At 44.4% G+C, this 23589-nt stretch overlaps 1 protein-coding gene across 1 annotated transcript in view; it reads left to right on the top strand.

Moving 5' to 3' along the window:
* itga9 (integrin, alpha 9) overlaps window positions 1–18789 on the top strand; it is a gene marked incomplete at its 5' end in the record, with an annotated part of 212985 nt that extends 194196 nt beyond the window's left edge. The window contains 5 exons of the mRNA XM_084165747.1: window positions 1915–2040; window positions 2413–2532; window positions 2712–2807; window positions 9178–9297; window positions 17523–18789. Of these exons, the coding sequence (XP_084021873.1) occupies window positions 1915–2040; window positions 2413–2532; window positions 2712–2807; window positions 9178–9297; window positions 17523–17621 (561 nt within the window). The 3' untranslated portion in view covers window positions 17622–18789. The remainder of the gene's footprint in view (window positions 1–1914; window positions 2041–2412; window positions 2533–2711; window positions 2808–9177; window positions 9298–17522) is intronic.
* Between the last annotated feature and the right edge of the window lie 4800 nt (window positions 18790–23589).

Consider the following 23589-nt stretch of genomic DNA (forward strand, 5'->3'; position numbering starts at 1 on the left):
CAAGTCATTAAGGTTTCGAGGCTGACGTTTGGCAAATTGAACCTTCAGCTCCCTCCACAGATTTTCTATGGGATTAAGGTCTGGAGACTGGCTAGGCCACTCCAGGACCTTAATGTGCTTCTTCTTGAGCCACTCCTTTGTTGCCTTGGCCGTGTGTTTTGGGTCATTGTCATGCTGGAATACCCATCCACGACCCATTTTCAATGCCCTGGCTGAGGGAAGGAGGTTCTCACACAAGATTTGACAGTACATGGCCCCGTCCATCGTCCCTTTGATGCGGTGAAGTTGTCCTGTCCCCTTAGCAGAAAAACACCCCCAAAGCATAATGTTTCCACCTCCATGTTTGATGGTGGGGATGGTGTTCTTGGGGTCATAGGCAGCATTCCTCCTCCTCCAAACACGGCGAGTTGAGTTGATGCCAAAGAGCTCGATTTTGGTCTCATCTGACCACAACACTTTCACCCAGTTCTCCTCTGAATCATTCAGATGTTCATTGGCAAACTTCAGACGGTACTGTATATGTGCTTTCTTGAGCAGGGGGACCTTGCGGGCGCTGCAGGATTTCAGTCCTTCACGGCGTAGTGTGTTACCAATTGTTTTCTTGGTGACTATGGTCCCAGCTGCCTTGAGATCATTGACAAGATCCTCCCATGTAGTTCTGGGCTGATTCCTCACCGTTCTCATGATCATTGCAACTCCACGAGGTGAGATCTTGCATGGAGCCCCAGGCCGAGGGAGATTGACAGTTCTTTTGTGTTTCTTCCATTTGCGAATAATCGCACCAACTGTTGTCACCTTCTCACCAAGCTGCTTGGTGATGGTCTTGTAGCCCATTCCAGCCTAGTGTAGGTCTACAATCTTGTCCCTGACATCCTTGGAGAGCTCTTTGGTCTTGGCCATGGTGGAGAGTTTGGAATCTGATTGATTGATTGCTTCTGTGGACAGGTTTATTTTATACAGGTAACAAGCTGAGATTAGGAGCACTCCCTTTAAGAGTGTGCTCCGAATCTCAGCTCGTTACCTGTATAAAAGACACCTGGGAGCCAGAACTGTTTCTGATTGAGAGGGGGTCAAATACTTATTTCCCTCATTAAAATGCAAATCAATTAATAACATTTTTGACATGCGTTTTTCTGGATTTTTGTTGTTGTTATTCTGTCTCTCACTGTTCAAATAAACTTACCATTAAAATTATAGACTGATCATGTCTTTGTCAGTGGGCAAACGTACAAAATCAGCAGGGGATCAAATACTTTTTTCCCTCACTGTATATATTTTATTCAGTCGGATAAACACTCCAAACAGCCTACCCGACCGCTCGGAGGCGTCCGCATGGTCCTAAAGCACACCATTGCCTCGTTTTGTATCACATTCCAATGCTAAAACTGGGGGGGACAGAAATGCAATTTCATAATGTGGGGGGACATGTCCGTCCCCAGTGAAAGTTGTGCCCCTGCTTTAAAACAAGTAAAAACCAATAAACATATTGTAAAATCTTAAAAATTATGAGAAATATATCAGTGGGTCTTTAAAGTAAAATTATTGGTTTCTCTCAGGAGAGTCCTCTACTCACCAGGAGAATGTGTCGTCTCTCTCAGGAGAGTCGTCTACTCACCTATAGAATGTGTTGTCTTTCTCAGGAGAGTCCTCTACTCACCTGTAGAATGTGTTGTCTCCCTCAGGAGTCCTCTACTCACCTGTAGAATGTGTTGTCTCTCTCAGGAGTCCTCTACTCACCTGTAGAATGTGTTGTACAACATTCCTGAGATATTTCTCTCTCCAACTTCCATCCTCCTCCTCCCATCCTCCTCTTTCCATCCTCCTCCTCCCTTCCTCATCTCCCTCCTCTTCCTCCCTCCTCCTCCTCCTCCTCCTCCTCCCATCCTATCTCCTCCTCTTCCTCTGTCTCCCCAGGTGGCGGAGGGGCAAGGGAACTGCACCTCCCATAGGAACACCCAGCCCTGTTCCATCCCCCAGGACAGAGAGAGTATCTTCCACACCATGTTCGCATTCTTCACCAAGTCTGGACGCAGGGTCCTGGTAAATAAACAGAGAGAAAGAGAGACACACACAAACAAAGAGAGAGAGGGCCCATACACTCACACACCGATGCAGACGCACCCACCCATGAACACACACAGACAGATGCATGCACACACACACACACCTTGACGGTCCCAGTCAGTGGACTTTTAGGTTCACTGAAAGTGTTTCCCTTGGTGATGTATCATGTGTGTGCTGTGTAACATCTGTTCATCTCTCTCTCTCTCTCTCTCTCTCTCTCTCTCTCTCTCTCTCTCCCTCTCTCTCTCTCTTTCTTTTTCTTGCTTTCGCTTTCCCTCTCTCGCTTTCGCTCTCGCTTTCCCTCTTTCTCTGTCTCTCCCCCTCTCTCCCATCCCATCCCTCCAACAGGACTGTGACCGGCCAGGGAGAGCATGTTTAACCATCTCATGTACTCTGGGCTCCCAGTCCAAAGAGGAAGCTGTCAGTATAGATGTGAAACTTCTACTAAACACAGAGATACTGAAGAGGGTAAGCATATGGATATTACATAGTTGTTACATGTTGTTACATCGTTGTTACATGGTTAGTATATTTTTGTTTTACTTAGGCTAATAATGTTTATTACAGTATGGATCTGAAGGAAGTTGCATGAATCCCCCCTCCCCCTTCTCTCTCTCTCTCACACACACACACACACCTACCTACAGGACAGCTCGTCGCTGATCCAGTTCGTGACTAGGGGTAATGTGAGAGTGGACGGGAGGGCAATAGAGGTACTGCAGGGGCTACCAGAAGACACTTCAGTAAGTACATCACTCTGAAGGATTACTTTATACTATTCCAGGTATTCCTTAAAGAGGTAGGGTTTCAAGTGTCTCCGGAAGGTGGTCAGTGACTCCGCTGTCCTGGCATCGTGGGAGAGCTTGTTCCACCAATGGGGTGCCAGAGCAGCGAATAGCTTTGACTGGGCTGAGCGGGAACTGTGCTTCTGTAAAGGTAGGGGGGCTAGCAGGCCAGAGGTGGATGACCGTAGTGCCCTCGTTTGGGTGTAGGGTCTGATCAGAGCCTGAAGGTAAGGAGGTGCCGTTCCCCTCACAGCTCCGTAGGCAAGCACCATGGTTTTGTAGTAGATGCGAGCCTCAACTGGAAGCCAGTGGAGTGTGCGGAGGAGTGGGGTGACATGAGAGAACTTGGGAAGGTTGAACACCAGACGGGCTGCAGCGTTCTGGATAAGTTGTAGGGGTTTAATGGCACAGGCAGGGAGCCCAGCCAACAGCGAGTTGCAGTAATCCAGACGGGAGATGACAAGTGCCTGGATTAGGACCTGTGCCGCTTTCTGTGTAAGGTAGGGTCGTACTCTGCGAATGTTGTAGAGCATGAACCTGCAGGATCGGGTCACCGCTTTGATGTTAGCGGAGAACGACAGGGTGTTGCCCAGGGTCATGCTAAGGTTCTTTGCACTCTGGGAGGAGGACACAATGGAGTTGTCAACCGTGATGGCGAGATCATGGAGCGGGCAGTCCTTCCCCAGGAGGAAGAGCAGCTCCGTCTTGTCGAGGTTCAGCTTGAGGTGGTGATCCGACATCCACACTGATATGTCTGCCAGACATGCAGAGATGCGATTCGCACACCTTGTTATCAGTTAATTGTGTGTCGTCTGCGTAGCAATGATAGGAGAGACCATGTGAGGATATGACAGAGCCAAGTGACTTGGTGTATAGAGAGAATAGGAGAGGGCCTAGAACTGAGCCCTGGGGGACACCAGTGGTGAAAGCGAGTGGTGCGGAGACAGATTCTCGCCACGCCACCTGGTAGGAGCGACCTGTCAGGTAGGACGCAATCCAAGAGTGAGCAGTGCCGGAGATGCCCAACTCGGAGAAGGTGGAGAGGAGGATCTGATGGTTCACAGTATCAAAGGCAGCAGATAGGTCTAGAAGGATAAGAGCAGCGGATAGAGAGTTAGCTTTAGCAGTGCGGAGAGCCTCCGTGACACAGAGAAGAGCAGTCTCAGTTGAATGACCAGTCTTGAAACCTGACTGGTTTGGATCAAGAAGGTCATTCTGAGAGAGATAACAGGAGAGTTGGCTAGAGACGGCACACTCAAGAGTTAAAGAGCAGCAGTAAAATACCAGTAGCGAGGCTATATACATGGGGTACCAGTACAGAGTCAATGTGCGGGGGCACTGGTTAGTCAAGGTAATTGAGGTAATATGTACAGTTGAAGTCAGAAGTTTACATACACCTTAGCCACATACATTTAAACTCAGTTTTTCACAATTCTTGACATTTAATCCTAGTAAAACTTCCCTGTCTTAGGTCAGCTGGGATCACCACTTTATTTTAAGAATGTGAAATGTCAGAATAATAGTAGAGAGAATGATTTATTTTAGTTTTTATTTATTTATACACTCAATTAGTATTTGGTAGCATTGCCTTTAAATTGTTTAACTTGGGTCAAACATTTCAGGTAGCCTTCCACAAGCTTCCCACAATAAGTTGGGTGAATTTTGGCCCATTCCTCCTGACAGAGCTGGAGTAACTGAGTCAGGTTTGTAGGCCTCCTTGCTCACACACGCTTTTTCAGTTCTGCCCACACATTTTCTATAGAATTGAGGTCAGGGCTTTGTGATGGCCACTCCAATACCTTGACTTTGTTGTCCTTAAGCCATTTTGCCACAACTTTGGAAGTATGCTTGGGGTCATTGTCCATTTGGAAGACCCATTTGTAACCAAGCTTTAACTTCCTGACTGATGTCTTGAGATGTTGCTTCAATATATCCACATAATTTTCCTTCCTCATGATGCCATCTATTTTCTGAAGTGCACCAGTCCCTCCTGCAGCAAAGCACCCCCACAGCATGATGCTGCCACCCCCATGCTTCACGGTTAGGATGGTGTATGAAAATGTATGCACTCACTCACTAAGTCGCTCTGGATAAGAGCGTCTGCTAAATGACTAAAATGTCAAACTTGTTCTTCGGCTTGCAATCAACCCCCTTTTTCATCCAAACATAACGATGGTCATTATGGACAAACAGTTATATTTTTGTTTCATCAGACCAGAAGACATTTCTCCAAAAAGTACGATCTTTGTCCCCATGTGCAGTTGCAAACCATAGTCTGGCTTTTTTATGGCGGTTTTGGAGCAGTGGCTTCTTCCTTGCTGAGCGGCCTTTCAGGTTATGTCGATATAGGACTCTTTTTACTATGGATATAGATACTTTTGTACCTGTTTCCTCCAGCATCTTCACAATGTCCTTTGCTGTTGTTCTGGGATTGATTTGCACTTTTCGCACCAAAGTACATTCATCTCTAGGAGACAGAACGCATCTCTTTCCTGAGCGGTATGACGGCTGCGTCGTCCCATGGTGTTTATACTTGCGTACTATTGTTTGTACAGATGAACATGGTACCTCAGGCATTTGAAAATTGCTCCCAAGGATGAACCAGACTTGTGGAGGTCTTGGCTGATTTATTTTGATTTTCCCATGATGCCAAGCAAAGAGGCACAGAACTTGAAGGTATGCCTTGAAATACATCCACAGGTACACCTCCAATTGACTCAAATGATGTCAATTAGCCTATCAGAAGCTTCTAAAGCCATGACATCATTTTCTGGAATTTTCCAAGCAGTTCAAAGGCACAGTCAACTTAGTGTATGTAAACTTCTGACCAACTGGAATTGGAATAGAGTGAATTATAAGTGAAAGTCCAGGTAGCTATTTGATTATCTGTTTAGGAGTCTTATGACTTGGGGATAGAAGCCTTTTGGACCTAGACTTGGCGCTCCGGTACCGCTTGCCATGCGGTAGCAGAGAGAACAGTCTATGACTAGGGTGGCTGGAGTCTTTGACCATTTATAGGGCCTTCCTCTGACACCGCCTGGTATAGAGGTCCTGGATGGCAGGAAGTTTGGCCCCAGTGATGTACTGGGCCTTACGCTCTACCCTCTGTAGTGCCTTGCGGTCGGAGGCCGAGCAGTTGCCATACCAGGCAGTGATGCAACCAGTCAGGATGCTCTCTGGTGCAGCAGTATAACTTTTTGAGAATCTGAGGACCCATACCAAATCTTTTCAGTCTCCTGTGGGGGAATAGGCTTTGTCGTGCCCTCTTTACGTCTGTCTTGGTGTGTTTAGACCATGATAGTTTGTTGGTGATGTGGACACCAAGGAACTTGAAGCTCTCAACCTGCTCCACTACAGCCCCGTCGATGCGAATGGGGGCGTGATTGGTCCTCTTTTTCCTGTAGTCCACAATCATTTCCTTTGTGTTGATCACGTTGAGGGAGAGGTTGTTATCTTGGCACCACACGGCCAGGTCTCTGACCTCCTCCCTATAGGCTGTCTCATCGTTGTCAGTGATCAGGCCTACCACTGTTGTCGTCTGCAAACTTAATGATGGTGTTGGAGTCGTGCCTGGCCATGCAGTCATGGGTGAACAGGGAGTACAGGAGGGGACTGAGCACGCACCCCTGAGGGGCCCCCGTGTTGAGGATCAGCGTGGCAGATGTGTTGTTACCTACCCTTACCACCTGGGGGCGGCCCGTCAGGAAGTCCAGGATCCAGTTGCAGAGTGAGGTGTTTAGTCCCAGGGTCCTTAGCTTAGTGATGAGCTTTGAGGGCACAATGGTGTTGAACGCTGAGCTGTAGTCAATGAATAGCATTCTCACGTAGGTGTTCCTTTTGTCCAGGTGGGAAAAGTGCAGTGTGGAATGCAATAGAGATTGCATCATCTGTGGATCTGTTAGGGCGGTATGCAAATTGGAGTGGGTCTAGGGTATCCGGGATAATGGTGTTGATGTGAGCCGTGACCAGCCTTTCAATGCACTTCATGGCTACAGACGTGAGTGCTATGGGTCGGTAGTCATTTAGGCAGGTTACCTTAGTGTTCAATCAGCGTGTTGGATCAGTTTCAGCATGCAGTAGACACATCATGATGTCAGTGAGACATTCTAACAGCCAGTTTATTGCTGTGATGTGCCTCAGCCAGCCCTGAGGGGTGAATCTAGAAGCTGAATCTAATGGAGATTGAAGCCTGGGGAACAGCTGGAGGCAGGAAGCCAGATCAACCTGGATGTCATGGGGGTTGTGGCGGTGTTGTATTTGGGGGTCCTCAGCTGTGGTCCTCAAGGACAAGATCTCCTCAGAGACAGCAGGGTAGCACACACACACACAGGGCAGCAGGCCTCGATGCGTTGAGTGATTGGATGTGCCTGTGGTGCAGTGGAATGAAGTGATGAGCGCTCGGCATTCACTTATCCCAGATCCTCTCAGCTGATTACGTTGATGACCTCCAGACCCCAGCTCGCAGCTCCATCTCCTGACCTAGTCCCCACCGCGCTGCTGCGTGACCCCCAGGCCCCAAGAGGAGCTTGGCTAATTCAGCCGCTGAATCAGACGAGACTGTGAATGTGTGAATGTGTCCGTTCCCTACTGCTCTCCCAGCACTTAGTGACTACTTTAATTTCCCCCAGCTACACCTCCCACCCCCCTGAGCGTCTGGTCAATTCACTACCTTAAACCACTACTGATAAATGATAGGAGAATACAAATAATCTGCTGTGTCAGTTATAATCTCAGTGACTCGATTTAAATGGTTCCTTACGTTTTAGTACCCGTAGACATTTGTTCAATATTGATAGCTCAGCACAAACTCAGCTGGAGTCAGTCAGTCAGAGTACGGATCAGAACCTAACATACTGTATGTTTCCATTGCACATGCACATACACGTTTTAGTGGTTTGGCTTCCATAACGACAGAAGGTACAGTTCCACGATGGGAGGGAAATCAAAGAAGAAATGTGGAAAAGCATTCTGGAGGAGATGCAGTTAAAAGAAGATTTTCCTGGCCGTCTTCTTGGTCTGTCTTCTCTGTCCTGGTTTTTCGGTCAGTGTTGCGTTTTTCATGACACATTTGGATCCTAAAATCCCATGAGGACTGGAGTCTCACACGGTGAAGCGGTCTGATAACACTGAGGCTGTTTTCCAAATGGCACGTATTCTCTATTGACCCTACCTGGTCAATAGTAGTGCACTATATAGGGAATAGGGTGCCATTTGGGATGCAGCCTGACTGTATTCTTAACTTAACATGTTACAGTATTCCTTTTTGCTATGCACCATATTCCAGTTGGAATGCTGTGTTATTGTGTCTGACATCTAGGAAGGAGTGATTTCCTGCCCAGACCCACAACCCAGACCCAGACCCACAGACCTGGGTTCAAATAATAATATTTTAGATCTTTCTTCAATACTGTGAGAGTTTGCTCAGCTCAATCAAGCACAGATCAAGTATTTGTTTGTTTTCAAATATTTCAAATAGGATTTGAACCCAGGTCTGTCACAGACACACACACCTTGACGGGGTGCTGGTTAGCATCAGTAGTGAAAACTGTGAAACACTGTATTTTATCTGAAACCTCCACAGTTTCTTCTCCACCCAGCTGTACTGTAGTATCCATTCTTCATACTTATAATCCCTTTACTGTATCCTTGGCGCGCACACACACACACACACACACATACACAAACACACAAACACACACACACTTCTCCAGTTAGCGACCGGGCCATGTCTCCCCTCCAGAGACATTATTTAGGCTAGCCCTTTCTCTGGCCTTGGAGGTTGTCACTTAGGAACAGTATTTAGCTTAGCATACAGTACTTATCTTAGTTTACAGTACTTATCTTAGTTTACAGTACTTACAGTGCTTAGCTTATTTTACAGCACTTACAGTACCTAGCTTAACTTACAGTACTTATAGTGGCGCAGTGGTCTAAGGCACTGCATCGCAGTGCTAGCTGTGCCACTAGAGATCCTGGTTCGAATCCAGGCTCTGTCGTAGCTGGCCGCGACCGGGAGACCCATGGGGCGGCGCACAGCGTCGTCCAGGGTAGGGGAGGGAATGGCCGGCAGGGGTGTAGCTCAGTTGGTAGAGCATGGCGTTTGCAACGCCAGGGTTGTGGGTTCGATTCCCACGGGGGGCCAGTATGAAAAATAAAAAAATAATGTATGCACTCACTAACTGTAAGTCGATCTGGATAAGAGCGTCTGCTAAATGACTAAAATGTAAAAATGTAAAAATGTTATAGTACTTAGCTTGTGGTTGGCTGTATGTCTCTATGTGTGTCTGTGTTTGAGGTTACGTTTAACTGTATTGTCATTGTGTTTCAGCTGGTGTTCGAGGCGCTCCATAGCCAGGAGCCAAGAGGCTATGTTGTTGGTTGGATCATTGCCATCAGCCTACTTGTGGGAATACTCATCTTCCTACTGCTGGCTGTGCTGCTCTGGAAGGTAACACACGCTCACTCACACACACACATACATACGTACACACATAAACACACATTGTCCTCTGCAGTAAAGCGAATAGTATGGACTATACCATGTAATTTCCTTGTTATTGGGAGGTCCGTCTTTTTCCCTCATATTGTTGTTAGACTGTAGCCTAGAACACCTCCCCTCTAACTGGTCATTAGACTATAGCCTAGAACACCTCTCTAACTGGGTATTAGACTATAGCCTAGAACACCTCTCCTCTAACTGGGTATTAGACTATAGCCTAGAACACCTCCCCTCTAACTGGTCATTAGACTATAGCCTAGAACACCTCTCCTCTAACGGGTCAGTAGACTATAGCCTAGAACACCTCCCCTCTAACTGGTCAGTAGACTATAGCCTAGAACACCTCTACTCTAACTGGTCAGTAGACTATAGCCTAGAACACCTCTCTAACTGGGTATTAGACTATAGCCTAGAACACCTCCCCTCTAACTGGTCATTAGACTATAGCCTAGAACACCTCCCCTCTAACTGGTCATTAGACTATAGCCTAGAACACCTCCCCTCTAACTGGTCATTAGACTATAGCCTAGAACACCTCTACTCTAACTGGTCATTAGACTATAGCCTAGAACACCTCTCTAACTGGGTATTAGACTATAGCCTAGAACACCTCTCTAACTGGGTATTAGACTATAGCCTAGAACACCTCTCTAACTGGTCATTAGACTATAGCCTAGAACACCTCTCCTCTAACTGGTCAGTAGACTATAGCCTAGAACACCTCCCCTCTAACTGGTCATTAGACTATAGCCTAGAACACCTCTCCTCTAACTGGTCAGTAGACTATAGGCTAGAACACCTCCCCTCTAACTGGTCATTAGACTATAGCCTAGAACACCTCTCCTCTAACTGGTCATTAGACTATAGCCTAGAACACCTCTCTAACTGGGTATTAGACTATAGCCTAGAACACCTCTCTAACTGGTCATTAGACTATAGCCTAGAACACCTCTACTCTAACTGGGTATTAGACTATAGCCTAGAACACCTCTCTAACTGGGTATTAGACTATAGCCTAGAACACCTCTCTAACTGGGTATTAGACTATAGCCTAGAACACCTCTCTAACTGGGTATTAGACTATAGCCTAGAACACCTCCCCTCTAACTGGTCATTAGACTATAGCCTAGAACACCTCCCCTCTAACTGGTCATTAGACTATAGCCTAGAACACCTCCCCTCTAACTGGTCATTAGACTATAGCCTAGAACACCTCCCCTCTATCTGGTCATTAGACTATAGCCTAGAACACCTCCCCTCTAACTGGTCATTAGACTATAGCCTAGAACACCTCTACTCTGGTCATTAGATTATAGCCTAGAACACCTCTACTCTAACTGGTCAAAAGACTATAGCCTAGAACACCTCTCCTCTAACTGGTCAGTAGACTATAGCCTAGAACACCTCTCCTCTAACTGGTCATTAGACTATGGCCTAGAACACCTCTCCTCTAACTGGTCATTAGACTATAGCCTAGAACACCTCCCCTCTAACTGGTCAGTAGACTATAGCCTAGAACACCTCCCCTCTAACTGGTCAGTAGACTATAGCCTAGAACACCTCTCCTCTAACTGGTCATTAGACTATGGCCTAGAACACCTCTCCTCTAACTGGTCATTAGACTATAGCCTAGAACACCTCCCCTCTAACTGGTCATTAGACTATAGCCTAGAACACCTCCCCTCTAACTGGTCAGTAGACTATAGCCTAGAACACCTCTCTAACTGGGTATTAGACTATAGCCTAGAACACCTCTCCTCTAACTGGTCATTAGACTATAGCCTAGAACACCTCCCCTCTAACTGGTCATTAGACTATAGCCTAGAACACCTCTACTCTAACTGGTCATTAGACTATAGCCTAGAACACCTCCCCTCTAACTGGTCATTAGACTATAGCCTAGAACACCTCCCCTCTAACTGGTCATTAGACTATAGCCTAGAACACCTCTCCTCTAACTGGTCATTAGACTATAGCCTAGAACACCTCCCCTCTAACTGGTCATTAGACTATAGCCTAGAACACCTCTACTCTAACTGGTCAGTAGACTATAGCCTAGAACACCTCTCTAACTGGGTATTAGACTATAGCCTAGAACACCTCCCCTCTAACTGGTCAGTAGACTATAGCCTAGAACACCTCCCCTCTAACTGGTCATTAGACTATAGCCTAGAACACCTCCCCTCTAACTGGTCATTAGACTATAGCCTAGAACACCTCTCCTCTAACTGGTCATTAGACTATAGCCTAGAACACCTCTCCTCTAACTGGTCATTAGACTATAGCCTAGAACACCTCCTCTCTAACTGGTCATTAGACTATAGCCTAGAACACCTCCCCTCTAACTGGTCAGTAGACTATAGCCTAGAACACCTCTCCTCTAACTGGTCATTAGACTATAGCCTAGAACACCTCTCCTCTAACTGGTCATTAGACTATAGCCTAGAACACCTCTCTAACTGGGTATTAGACTATAGCCTAGAACACCTCCCCTCTAACTGGTCATTAGACTATAGCCTAGAACACCTCCCCTCTAACTGGTCATTAGACTATAGCCTAGAACACCTCTCTAACTGGGTATTAGACTATAGCCTAGAACACCTCCTCTCTAACTGGTCATTAGACTATAGCCTAGAACACCTCCCCTCTAACTGGTCATTAGACTATAGCCTAGAACACCTCCCCTCTAACTGGTCATTCGACTATAGCCTAGAACACCTCTCCTCTAACTGGTCATTAGACTATACCCTAGAACACCTCCCCTCTAACTGGGTATTAGACTATAGCCTAGAACACCCCTCTAACTGGGTATTAGACTATAGCCTAGAACACCTCTCTAACTGGGTATTAGACTATAGCCTAGAACACCTCCCCTCTAACTGGTCATTAGACTATAGCCTAGAACACCTCTCCTCTAACTGGTCAGTAGACTATAGCCTAGAACACCTCTCTAACTGGGTATTAGACTATAGCCTAGAACACCTCTCCTCTAACTGGTCATTAGACTATAGCCTAGAACACCTCCCCTCTAACTGGTCATTAGACTATAGCCTAGAACACCTCTCTAACTGGTCAGTAGACTATAGCCTAGAACACCTCCCCTCTAACTGGTCATTAGACTATAGCCTAGAACACCTCTCCTCTAACTGGTCATTAGACTATAGCCTAGAACACCTCCCCTCTAACTGGTCATTAGACTATAGCCTAGAACACCTCTCCTCTAACTGGTCAGTAGACTATAGCCTAGAACACCTCTCCTCTAACTTGTCAGTAGACTATAGCCTAGAACACCTCCCCTCTAACTGGTCATTAGACTATAGCCTAGAACACCTCCCCTCTAACTGGTCATTAGACTATAGCCTAGAACACCTCTACTCTAACTGGTCATTAGACTATAGCCTAGAACACCTCTACTCTAACTGGTCATTAGACTATAGCCTAGAACACCTCCCCTCTAACTGGTCAGTAGACTATAGCCTAGAACACCTCTACTCTAACTGGTCATTAGACTATAGCCTAGAACACCTCTACTCTAACTGGTCATTAGACTATAGCCTAGAACACCTCTACTCTAACTGGTCATTAGACTATAGCCTAGAACACCTCCCCTCTAACTGGTCAGTAGACTATAGCCTAGAACACCTCCCCTCTAACTGGTCATTAGACTATAGCCTAGAACACCTCTACTCTAACTGGTCAGTAGACTATAGCCTAGAACACCTCCCCTCTAACTGGTCATTAGACTATAGCCTAGAACACCTCTCCTCTAACTGGTCAGTAGACTATAGCCTAGAACACCTCTCCTCTAACTGGTCAGTAGACTATAGCCTAGAACACCTCCCCTCTAACTGGTCATTAGACTATAGCCTAGAACACCTCCCCTCTAACTGGTCATTAGACTATAGCCTAGAACACCTCTCCTCTAACTGGTCATTAGACTATAGCCTAGAACACCTCTCCTCTAACTGGTCATTAGACTATAGCCTAGAACACCTCCCCTCTAACTGGTCATTAGACTATAGCCTAGAACACCTCTACTCTAACTGGTCATTAGACTATAGCCTAGAACACCTCCCCTCTAACTGGTCATTAGACTATAGCCTAGAACACCTCTACTCTAACTGGTAAACACATACCCAATGTCTTTTCGTATAGACTATAGCCTCGAACTCTGGTCTCTGTACCCAGGACAGCACCTTATCCAGTACACCAATAGGGATATCACACTTTTCGAAAATTGTTACACAAAGTAATCAAATCTTAAGGACTGTACCATGTAATTTACTCATTTGGTACATTTCTCCTCTCATAACTATCTCTATCTTTCCTCACCACTTAATGCCAATGTATTTAATTGCGGTAGGTTGTGTAGTGGTAATGTGTAATGACACCACGATTGGCTAATGACGTTTGGCGTATTGTCAGAGAAACATGTTGGCCCCAAGCTAACACATGAACTCGTAAACATCTAGCAACATTGGGCAATTTGTATTGAGCATCTCTGCGCCTATTGTTTAGTCTGTGGCAGTGCTACATTTCTTAGGAAAAAGACTGTCAGCACTCGCAAATAAAGTATGACATTGATTTATAATCAGCAGTCACAATGGACACGTTTCAGCCATCAAGCCTTTGTCAGTGCTACATTTTCCAGGTCCCAGGGATTGGTTCACACACGGTCCAGTTGTGAAGTGCTGCTTCTCTTGGATTAGAGTGGCATGCAGTCAGTCAGTTATAGGGGAGGTGCTCTTGGATAGTCTTTATCAACCATACAAGGAACAACACGGACCTCACTAGAATTTACACTGACCATGCATTCCACACACACACACACACACACACACACACACACACACACACACACACACACCATACCACACACACCTCAGGGGGGAAATGGCCCCCAGCTGATGTCCAGACCAGACCCCTTTGCTTCTCTATACAGACCAGATCCCTTTGCTTCTCTATACAGACCAGACCCCTTTACTTCTCTATACAGACCAGACCCCTTTACTTCTCTATACAGACCAGACCCCTTTACTTCTCTATACAGACCAGACCCCTTTGCTTCTCTGTACAGACCAGACCCCTTTGCTTCTCTGTACAGACCAGACCCCTTTGCTTCTCTGTACAGACCAGACCCCTTTGCTTCTCTATACAGACCAGACCCCTTTACTTCTCTGTACAGACCAGACCCATTTACTTCTCTGTACAGACCAGACCCCTTTGCTTCTCTGTACAGACCAGACCCCTTTACTTCTCTATACAGACCAGACCCCTTTACTTCTCTATACAGACCAGACCCCTTCGCTTCTCTGTACAGACCAGACCCCTTTGCTTCTCTGTACAGACCAGATCCCTTTGCTTCTCTGTACAGACCAGACCTCGTTACTTCTCTATACAGACCAGACCCCTTTACTTCTCTATACAGACCAGACCCCTTTGCTTCTCTGTACAGACCAGACCCTTTTGCTTCTCTGTACAGACCAGACCCCTTTGCTTCTCTGTACAGACCAGAACCCTTTGTTTCTCTGTACAGACCAGACCCCTTTACACAGAACAGACCCCTTTACTTCTCTATACAGACCAGACCCCTTTACTTCTCTATACAGACCAGACCCATTTGCTTCTCTGTACAGACCAGACCCCTTTGCTTCTCTGTACAGACCAGACCCCTTTACTTCTCTGTACAGACCAGACCCCTTTACTTCTCTATACAGACCAGACCCCTTCTGTTTTCCCACTGGGAATAGCACGACTAAACCCTGGAATGTTGCTCCTGGGATATACTGTGTGTAACACCAGCCCTCCCCTCCCTTTCTCCAAGTCCTTGCACTCTGCCAAAATAAACCCCACTTACAAGAGCTGCACATGTCCACTATTTCCTCTTTGAGGAACTTGCTGCTAAAAAGCAGAGGAATGTGTCCCAAATGGCACCCTATTCCATGGATAGTGCACTACTTTCTAGCAGGACCCAGAGGGCTGTGGCCAGAAGTAGTGCACTATATAGGGAATAGGGTGCCATTTGGGACACAGCATGTCTGAATCAATAAACGGTCAAATGGAGATAAATGAGTCACCGCGAGAGAGAAAGGGAAACGTTGTTTGTTTTCTTTTCGCTGAGCTGGCCCTTACTGTTTTTCCACAGTAGCGTTGTCTCTATGTTTAGATACACACCATGGATCGGTTGATGTGTCTATCTGTTCATTTGTCTACTTTTTATATCTGTCTATCTATCTGACGTTTACTGAATTTGTATATTTTCCTTATAGAAGCTATACACTGAGTGTACAAAACATTAAGAACACCTTCCTACTATTGAGTTACACCCCCTTTTGTCCTCAGAACACCCAAAATGTGTTGGGACATGGACTCTACAAGGTGTTGAAAGCGTTCCACAGGGATGCTGGCCCATGTTGACTCCAATGCTTCCCACAGTTATGGCAAGTTGGCTGGATGTCCTTTGGGTGGTGGACCATTCTTGATACAAATGGGAAACTGTTGCGCGTGAAAAACCTGGCAGCGTTGCAATTCTTGACACACTCAAACCGGTGCTCCTGGCACCTTCTACCATACCCTGTTCAAAGGCACTTCATTAAATATTTTGTCTTGCCTATTCACCCTCTTAATGGCACACATACACAATCCATGTCTCAATTGTCTCAAGGCTTTAAAATCCTTCTTTAACCTGTCTCCTCCCCTTCATCTACACTGATTTGAAGTGGATTTAACAAGTGACATCAATAAGGGGTCATAGCTTTCACCTGAATTGACCTGGTCAGTCTATGTCATGGAAAGATAAGGTGTTCCTAATGTTTTGTACACTCAGTGTAGTGTCAAGCAGTGCAGAATCCAGTTCAAGACTGGTCAGTGTTCTTTGAAGTAAAAGATGTAGCAGGAGTGCTGCAGGTATTCCAAAACACCACAGGTGCTCGTGGTGGTGTTGGTGGTCCTATTGTGGTATCATCTTTCCTTTTGCTTTTCAACTGGTCAATGTTTCTGGAAAAGGTTAATGAGATTCTTGGGTCTGTTGACCACTGAGGCACATAGTATGAACAGAGGCCATGTGTAGCCAGTGTATTCTTCCCATTCCTTTTAAAATTACATTCAATAAAAATAAAAAATAAACGTGATTTATCCCTGAGGGGCTTTGAGCAACAATGACAACAACAAGACAGCATAGCAACCACACAACAATGACAACAACAAGACAGCATACAAACCACCCAACAATGACAACAACAAGAAAGCATAGCAACCACCCAACAATGACAACAACAAGACAGCATACCAACCACACAACAATGACAACAACAAGACAGCATAGCAACCAAACAACAATGACAACAACAAGACAGCATAGCAACCACACAACAATGACAACAACAAGACAGCATAGCAACCACACAACAATGACAACAACAAGACAGCATAGCGACCACACAACAATGACAACAACAAGACAGCATAGCAACCGCACAACAATGACAACAACAAGACAGCATAGCAACCACACAACAATGACAACAACAAGACAGCATAGCAACAACACAACAATGACAACAACAAGACAGCATACCAACCACACAACAATGACAACAACAAGACAGCATAGCAACTACACAACAATGACAACAACAAGACAGCATAGCAACCACACAACAATGACAACAACAAGACAGCATAGCAACCAGTATAATAGAGACTAGTAAATCTTAACAGGTCAAACATCTGGCCGTAGTTCCACCTCACTGACCACTGCTCCTTCTCATTGGCCCTCAGAACAACTGACTGTGTCGCCTGGAGTGGTCTAGTGGTCTAAGCCACTGCCTCAGGAATACATGTACCAGTTGTGTGGGTTCGAATCTGACCCACTGCTAGCAAACCCTCAGTCTTTCACTGTCCTATATAATAAATTCAAACAATATGAAGCCACTGACCCTAAGAACAACTGACAGGGGTCAAAGGTCCATCTCACTCCCTAACCATTGCACCTGAGATTTAAGCGACTGTTGACCGTTGAGGCCCATATGAGCAGAGGTAATGGACTGTCAATCTTAACAGTTCAAACATCTGGCCGTAGGTCCACCTCCTTAACCCCTGCACCACTGACCCGGAGCTAACAAGTGTTTTTCTTCTCTCCTCCTCTCCTCCTTTTCTCCTTCCCAATCTCCCAGATGGGTTTCTTCCGCCGGCGCTACCAGGAGATCATCGAGGCCGAGAAGAACAGGAAGGACAGTGACGAGAGCTGGGATTGGGTGGAAAAGAACCACTGAGAGACAGAGGAACCAATGAGAGCGCAGGGTGTGGGGATTGGGTCAATGGAGGATCCAGTGAGCTGGGGGCTTTCACCACAGCCAATCAGGAATAAGGGCCCTTCAATCTTCTATATGTGGAAGAGAAAGAAATATTCTCCGGATTTTTCGGAGGTTGACTTTTTTTTGTGGGTGGGAGACTGGGGATCGAGGAAACTAACAGACAGACATCTGAGGTGGAGGTTGGGACCCTAATTAGGACCCTAATTCAGTGGAACGGAAATTGGAAATTAGCGTTTCTTATTGGACAATCCCAAGGATTCCATTCCTGTTTGTCTGTTTTCTTCCGTTTGGTGCCAAATGAATACAACACTTGCATTAGAATTCAATTAGTCCCTATGGAGCTTATAGAGGTAACTTCCTGTCAATTCAATCTATGGAGGTAACTCCTTGTCAAAGGAAATGAACAGAATGGAACTGTTAAAGAAAGAACGGGCCTTTTCAGGAGGTTGTAATGTTCCAGAATGTTCAGATATAAATATATTGTGTAGAACAGAAATGATGCGTTAGCTCTAAACATTCAATTTCTATCTGCAACGTTCTGAGTGTCTCACGCCCCTGAATACACCCAAGGAGATAGATGTCCTTGGACAGGATGTGGCAATGACGCAAATATTATCAGACAGGACAACATAAACCCTCAGGGCTCTGTTTTAATAGTAGTGACATTTTATTTGTATACATATTAAAGCCATATTGTATTAATTTGGGGCTTTGAGAAAGGGTTGGTTCGAGTTAGTTTTTGAAGTCTAATATAAGCATATATATATGTTTTTCTTTAAAGCACTGATGTCCGAGTTGATAAGAAGAGTTGATGCTATGTTTCCAAGTATTTCCTTTAGTTTCCAGGCCAAAGATAGCTTCTCTTATGTATATGAGTTGAGTCAGTTTGTATATTATACAGTATTGTGAGACGTGGATTTTCTGGACTTGAAAGATTGTATCTTTTAATTCTGTACTGTTTCCTGCTCACGAATATCTCACACATCTCCCTCTCTTATATGGGCAACCAGCCAAAGCAAGTCCTATGAAGGCCCATAGAAATAAAATTACTGGAGCAGACATTCCCATTCAAGTCAACATTCTATTTCAATGTGTAGACCTTCCATTCACCATAAACAGAGATATATTTTTGTCACACATCGAAGTTGTCACTGTCATGAAGAAATGCTGATAACCAAGCAAAAGAGCTCTATGATGTTTTTAATTGATTATACAGTGCATTCGGAAAGTAATCAGACCCCTTGACTTTTTACACATTTTGTTACGTTACAGCCTTCTTCTAAAATGGATTAAGTACATAAAAATTATCATAATACCCCATAATGACAAAGCGAAAACAGGTTTTTAGAAATGTTTTCAAATTTATTAAAAATTAAAAACTGAAATACCGAGCAATCGGGGGAGAAGGGCCTTGGTCAGGGAGGTGACCAAGAACCTGATGGTCACTCTGACAGAGCTCTAGAGTTCCTCTGTGGAGATGGGAGAACCTTCCAGAAGGACAAACATCTCTGCAGCACTCCACCAATCAGGCCTTTATGGTGGAGTGGCCAGACGGAAGCTACTCCTCAGTAAAAGGCACATGACAGCCCGCTTGGAGTTTCCAAAAGGCACCTAAAGACTCTCAGACCATGAGAAACAAGATTCTCTGGTCTGATGAAACCAAGATTGAACTTTGGCCTGAATGCCAAGCGTCATGTCTGGAGGAAACCTGGCACCATCCCTACGGTGAAGCATGGTGGTGGCAGCATCATGCTGTGGGGATGTTATTCAGCGGCAGGGACTGGGAGACTAGTCAGGATCGAGGGAAAGATGAACGGAGCAAAGTACAGAGAGATTATTGATGAAAACCTGCTCAAGACCTCAGACTGGGGCGAAGGTTCACCTTCCAACAGAATAACAACCCTAAGCACACAGCCAAGACAACACAGGAGTGGCTTTGGGACAAGTCTCTAAATGTCCTTGAGTGGCCCAGCCGGAGCCCGGACTTGAACCTGATCGAACATCTCTGGAGTGACCTGAAAAAAGCTGTGCAGCGTCACTCCTCATCCTACTGACAGAGCTTGAGAGGATCTGCAGAGAAGAATGGGAGAAACTCCCCAAATACAGGTGTGCCAAGCTTGTAGGTCTAAATACGTTTGGAATGCACAGTATATGTAGCCCTTTTCCAGACCCTCAAAGCGCTTTATACAGTAAAGAGGAAACACACCTCATCCACTACCCAGCAACCCATTGACATCATCAAGACCATGACATCATCAACCCGTTGACATCATCAACTGTAGCTAGAGAATTTCATTTATACTTCATTTACCACATTTCACAAAGTGTGGTGTTTTCAGACTGAAGGTATTGAATGTACTCTGAATTAGGCAGAGGAGATATTGGATAGAGGAGGAATGGGTAGATAGCTTAAATAGATATACTAACAATCATTTTAAGCTCAAAAACACATTCCACTTGTCGCAATTAAGCTGAGAAGAAGGGCGATGATAGTCTGGAACATTTCACAAATCATGTTATTTTCCAACAAAATGTTTAAAATGTATCGTATCATATGAACTAGGGGAGGAGATGAGTAGAAAAGTTAACATTGTACCTTTAAATTGCCCTATACCTATGTAACTACATAGTAATAACTGTAGTAACAAATTGTAGTTACATTAATATAATGTATTGGCATAGGGCCATGCATTAGATGCTAGTTAGAACAGTTTGGTTGTCAGTTAAAATATGTCGTTTTACCCACATCCATCCAATCTGTGGAAGCTACTAGAAATGTTGTGAAGAAAAAGTGCAATATAGGCTATTCTATGAGAATCAAGTGTCAAAAACTGTTTTCGCAAATAACTATTGCTCAGGTATCCATATGATCAATCACAAGCATAGCCTCTTTCAAAAAGTTTTTCAATTTCAGTAAACATGTTTTTAAGATCCTCAATGAAGGATCATATGGCGATTATAATGCCAAACATGACAGTGACCAAATAGGATTTGGCTATACAGTACAAACAGATCTGGGACCAGGCTATAGCAATACAAACAGATCTGGGACCAGGCTAGAGCAATACAAACCGATCTGGGACCAGGCTAGAGCAATACTGAACCTTATAAGATGGTTTACTCTTCATGGCCAGATCCTAGCCTGGATCCAAACTAAATTGTTCCATTTCACTATTGTTTCAGTTCATGTTTACCATAGTTTTACAATAGTGAAACTGGACAATTCAGTTTGAATCCAGGCTAGGATGAATATCTGAGATCAGAGTAAACGACACCTACCTAGCTACACCCATTACTAGAGGCACAGGGCATTGCATACCTACCTACACCCATTACTAGAGGCCCCTCCCCATGGCAGAGAAACAGGGTTGACTAATACCCTATAAATAGCAAGGTTAGGGAATGTGCTTCACTCTACTCCACCATGCATAGACTACTATCTCTTTAAGGTTTATGGGAACAACTTGTTTTGAAGTCAACATGTTGGAATGTAAGGAGTAAGAACTGATTTGACTGAACAGTCTAGAATGCCACCATTAAAGCTACAATCTGGGATTTTAAATTTTTTTGGTATACAGCTGAGGGATGAGTGATACTGTTATATATCGAGAAAGCTACAATCTGGGATTCATTTTTCAGGTATATTATAGCCCCACCAGTTGGTTTGGTAATGGTATACAGCTGAGGGATAGGTGGTATAAGAATTTTAAATGACCATGGAAGAGGATCCCAGATTGCACCTTTAAAGCGTATAGCTCCTTGAGAAATGGTCCATTAATCAGTTGTAAGAGACCCATAACCCTGTAAACCGCAATGTCTCTTTCTCAAAGAGTGGATCTGTGTTATCCGATAATAGGAGTAAACCCAATTTAATCCAAACGTTTCCTTACATGGAATTATGTACTTGATGAACAAGTGAGATGTGTGTGGCTGTGAGATACAGTGCCTTCCGAAAGTATTCACACCCCTTGATTTTTTCCACATTTTGTTGCCTGAATTTAAAATAGATTAAATTGAGATGTTGTGTCACTTATCTACACACAATACCCCATAATGTCACAGTGGAATTTTGTTTTTATACATTTTTACAAATTAATTAAAAATGAAAAGCTAAAATGTCTTGCATCAATAAGCGTTCCAGCCCTTTGGTATGGCAAGCCTAATTAAGTTCAGGAGTAAACATTTTGCTTAACAAGTCACAAGTTGCATGGGTTCACTCTGTGTGCAATAATAGTGTTTAAAATGATTTTTTAATGACTACCTCATCTCTGTACCCCACACAATTATCGGTCAGGACCCTCAGTCAAGCAGGGAATTTCAAACACAGATTTAACCACAAAGACCAGGGAGGTTTTCCAATGACTCGCAAAGAAGGGCACCGATTGGTAGATGGGTAAAAATAAAAGAAACAGATACTGAATATCCCTTTGAGCATGGTGAAGTTATTAATTACACTTTGGATGGTGTATCAATACACCCAGTCACTACAAAGATACAGGCGTCCTTCCTAACTCAGTTGCAATGAGGCCAATGGTGATTTTAAAACAGTTACAGAGTTTATTGGCTATGAAAGGAGAAAACTGAGGATGGATCAACAACATTGTAGTTACTCCACAATACTAACCTGCATGATGGAATGAAATAAGGAAGCTTGTACAGAATAAAAATATTCCAAAACATCTATTCTGTTTGCAACAAGGCACTAAAGTAATACTGCAAAGAATGTGGCAAATAAATGATTTTTGGGGTCCTGAATACAAAGCGTTATGTTTGGGGCAAATCCAACACAACACATCACTGAGTACCACTCATATTTTCAAGCATGATGGTGGCAGCATCATGTTATGGGAATGCTTGTCTTCGCCAAGGACTAAGGAGTTTTTTTTGGATAAAAATAAACGTAATAGAGCTAAGCACAGGCAAAATCCTAGAGGAAAACCTGGTTCAGTCTGCTTTCCACCAGACCGCAAGACAATAACCGAAGACACAAGGCCAAATATACACTGGAGTTGCTTACCAAGACAACATTGAATGTTCCTGAGTGGCCTAGTTAGAGTTTTGACTAAATCAGCTTGAAAATCTATGGCAAGACTTGAAAATGGTTGTCTAGCAATGATCACCAACCAACTTGACAGAGCTTGAATAATTTGTTAAAGAATAATGGGCAAATATTGTACAATCCAGGTGTGCAAAGCTCTTCAAGACTTACCCAAAAAGATTCACATCTGTAATCGCTGCCGACGGTGATTGTAACATTTATTCACTCACAGGGTTGAATACTTATCTAATCAAGATATATTAGTGTTTTATTTTCCATGTAAAAAAAATATATATATCATTTTTCTTCCGCTTTTGACATGACAGTTTATTGTGTGTAGATCGTTGGCAAAAAAATGACAATTCAATCAATTTTAATCTCACTTTGTAACACAACAAAAAGTCAAGGGGTGTGAATACTTTCTGAAGACACCTTATATATGTTTTTATACTGACAGGTTGTGCGCTTATGAAAGAGTTTATGAATGTGCAACACCAAATTAAGCATGTGCTGGGTATAAAAAGATAAGTGGACATATATAAAAACGGTCTTCAGAGGGGCCTTTGGGATGAATTTAGGTAAGAATTGTCTCATAGCGTTGCTCTAACTAGGGCTCTATTCAGTCTGTAAAGCCGTAGCGTTACAGATTGCTCGATGGAAATGTAAAGGTAATTTCCTTGAATGCAGTCTCAGCTAACGGAGGATTTATACCATACAAGCGTCACTCGCTTAGCCACGTTAGCCCCACCCTCATGTGGGTTCTAACAAGTTAGCAAGCAAGCTATGTAGTGGTACGTATCTACAGCCATTGTCAGCCAATCCAGTAGGAGTGGAAGCTATGGTGAGCTTCGATTGGTCAATTGTGTTGCGATATCGCAGAGGATTTGA

The sequence above is a fragment of the Coregonus lavaretus genome (assembly GCF_964263955.1).
Source record: "Coregonus lavaretus genome assembly, chromosome: 1".
NCBI classification, from domain to species: domain Eukaryota; kingdom Metazoa; phylum Chordata; class Actinopteri; order Salmoniformes; family Salmonidae; genus Coregonus; species Coregonus lavaretus.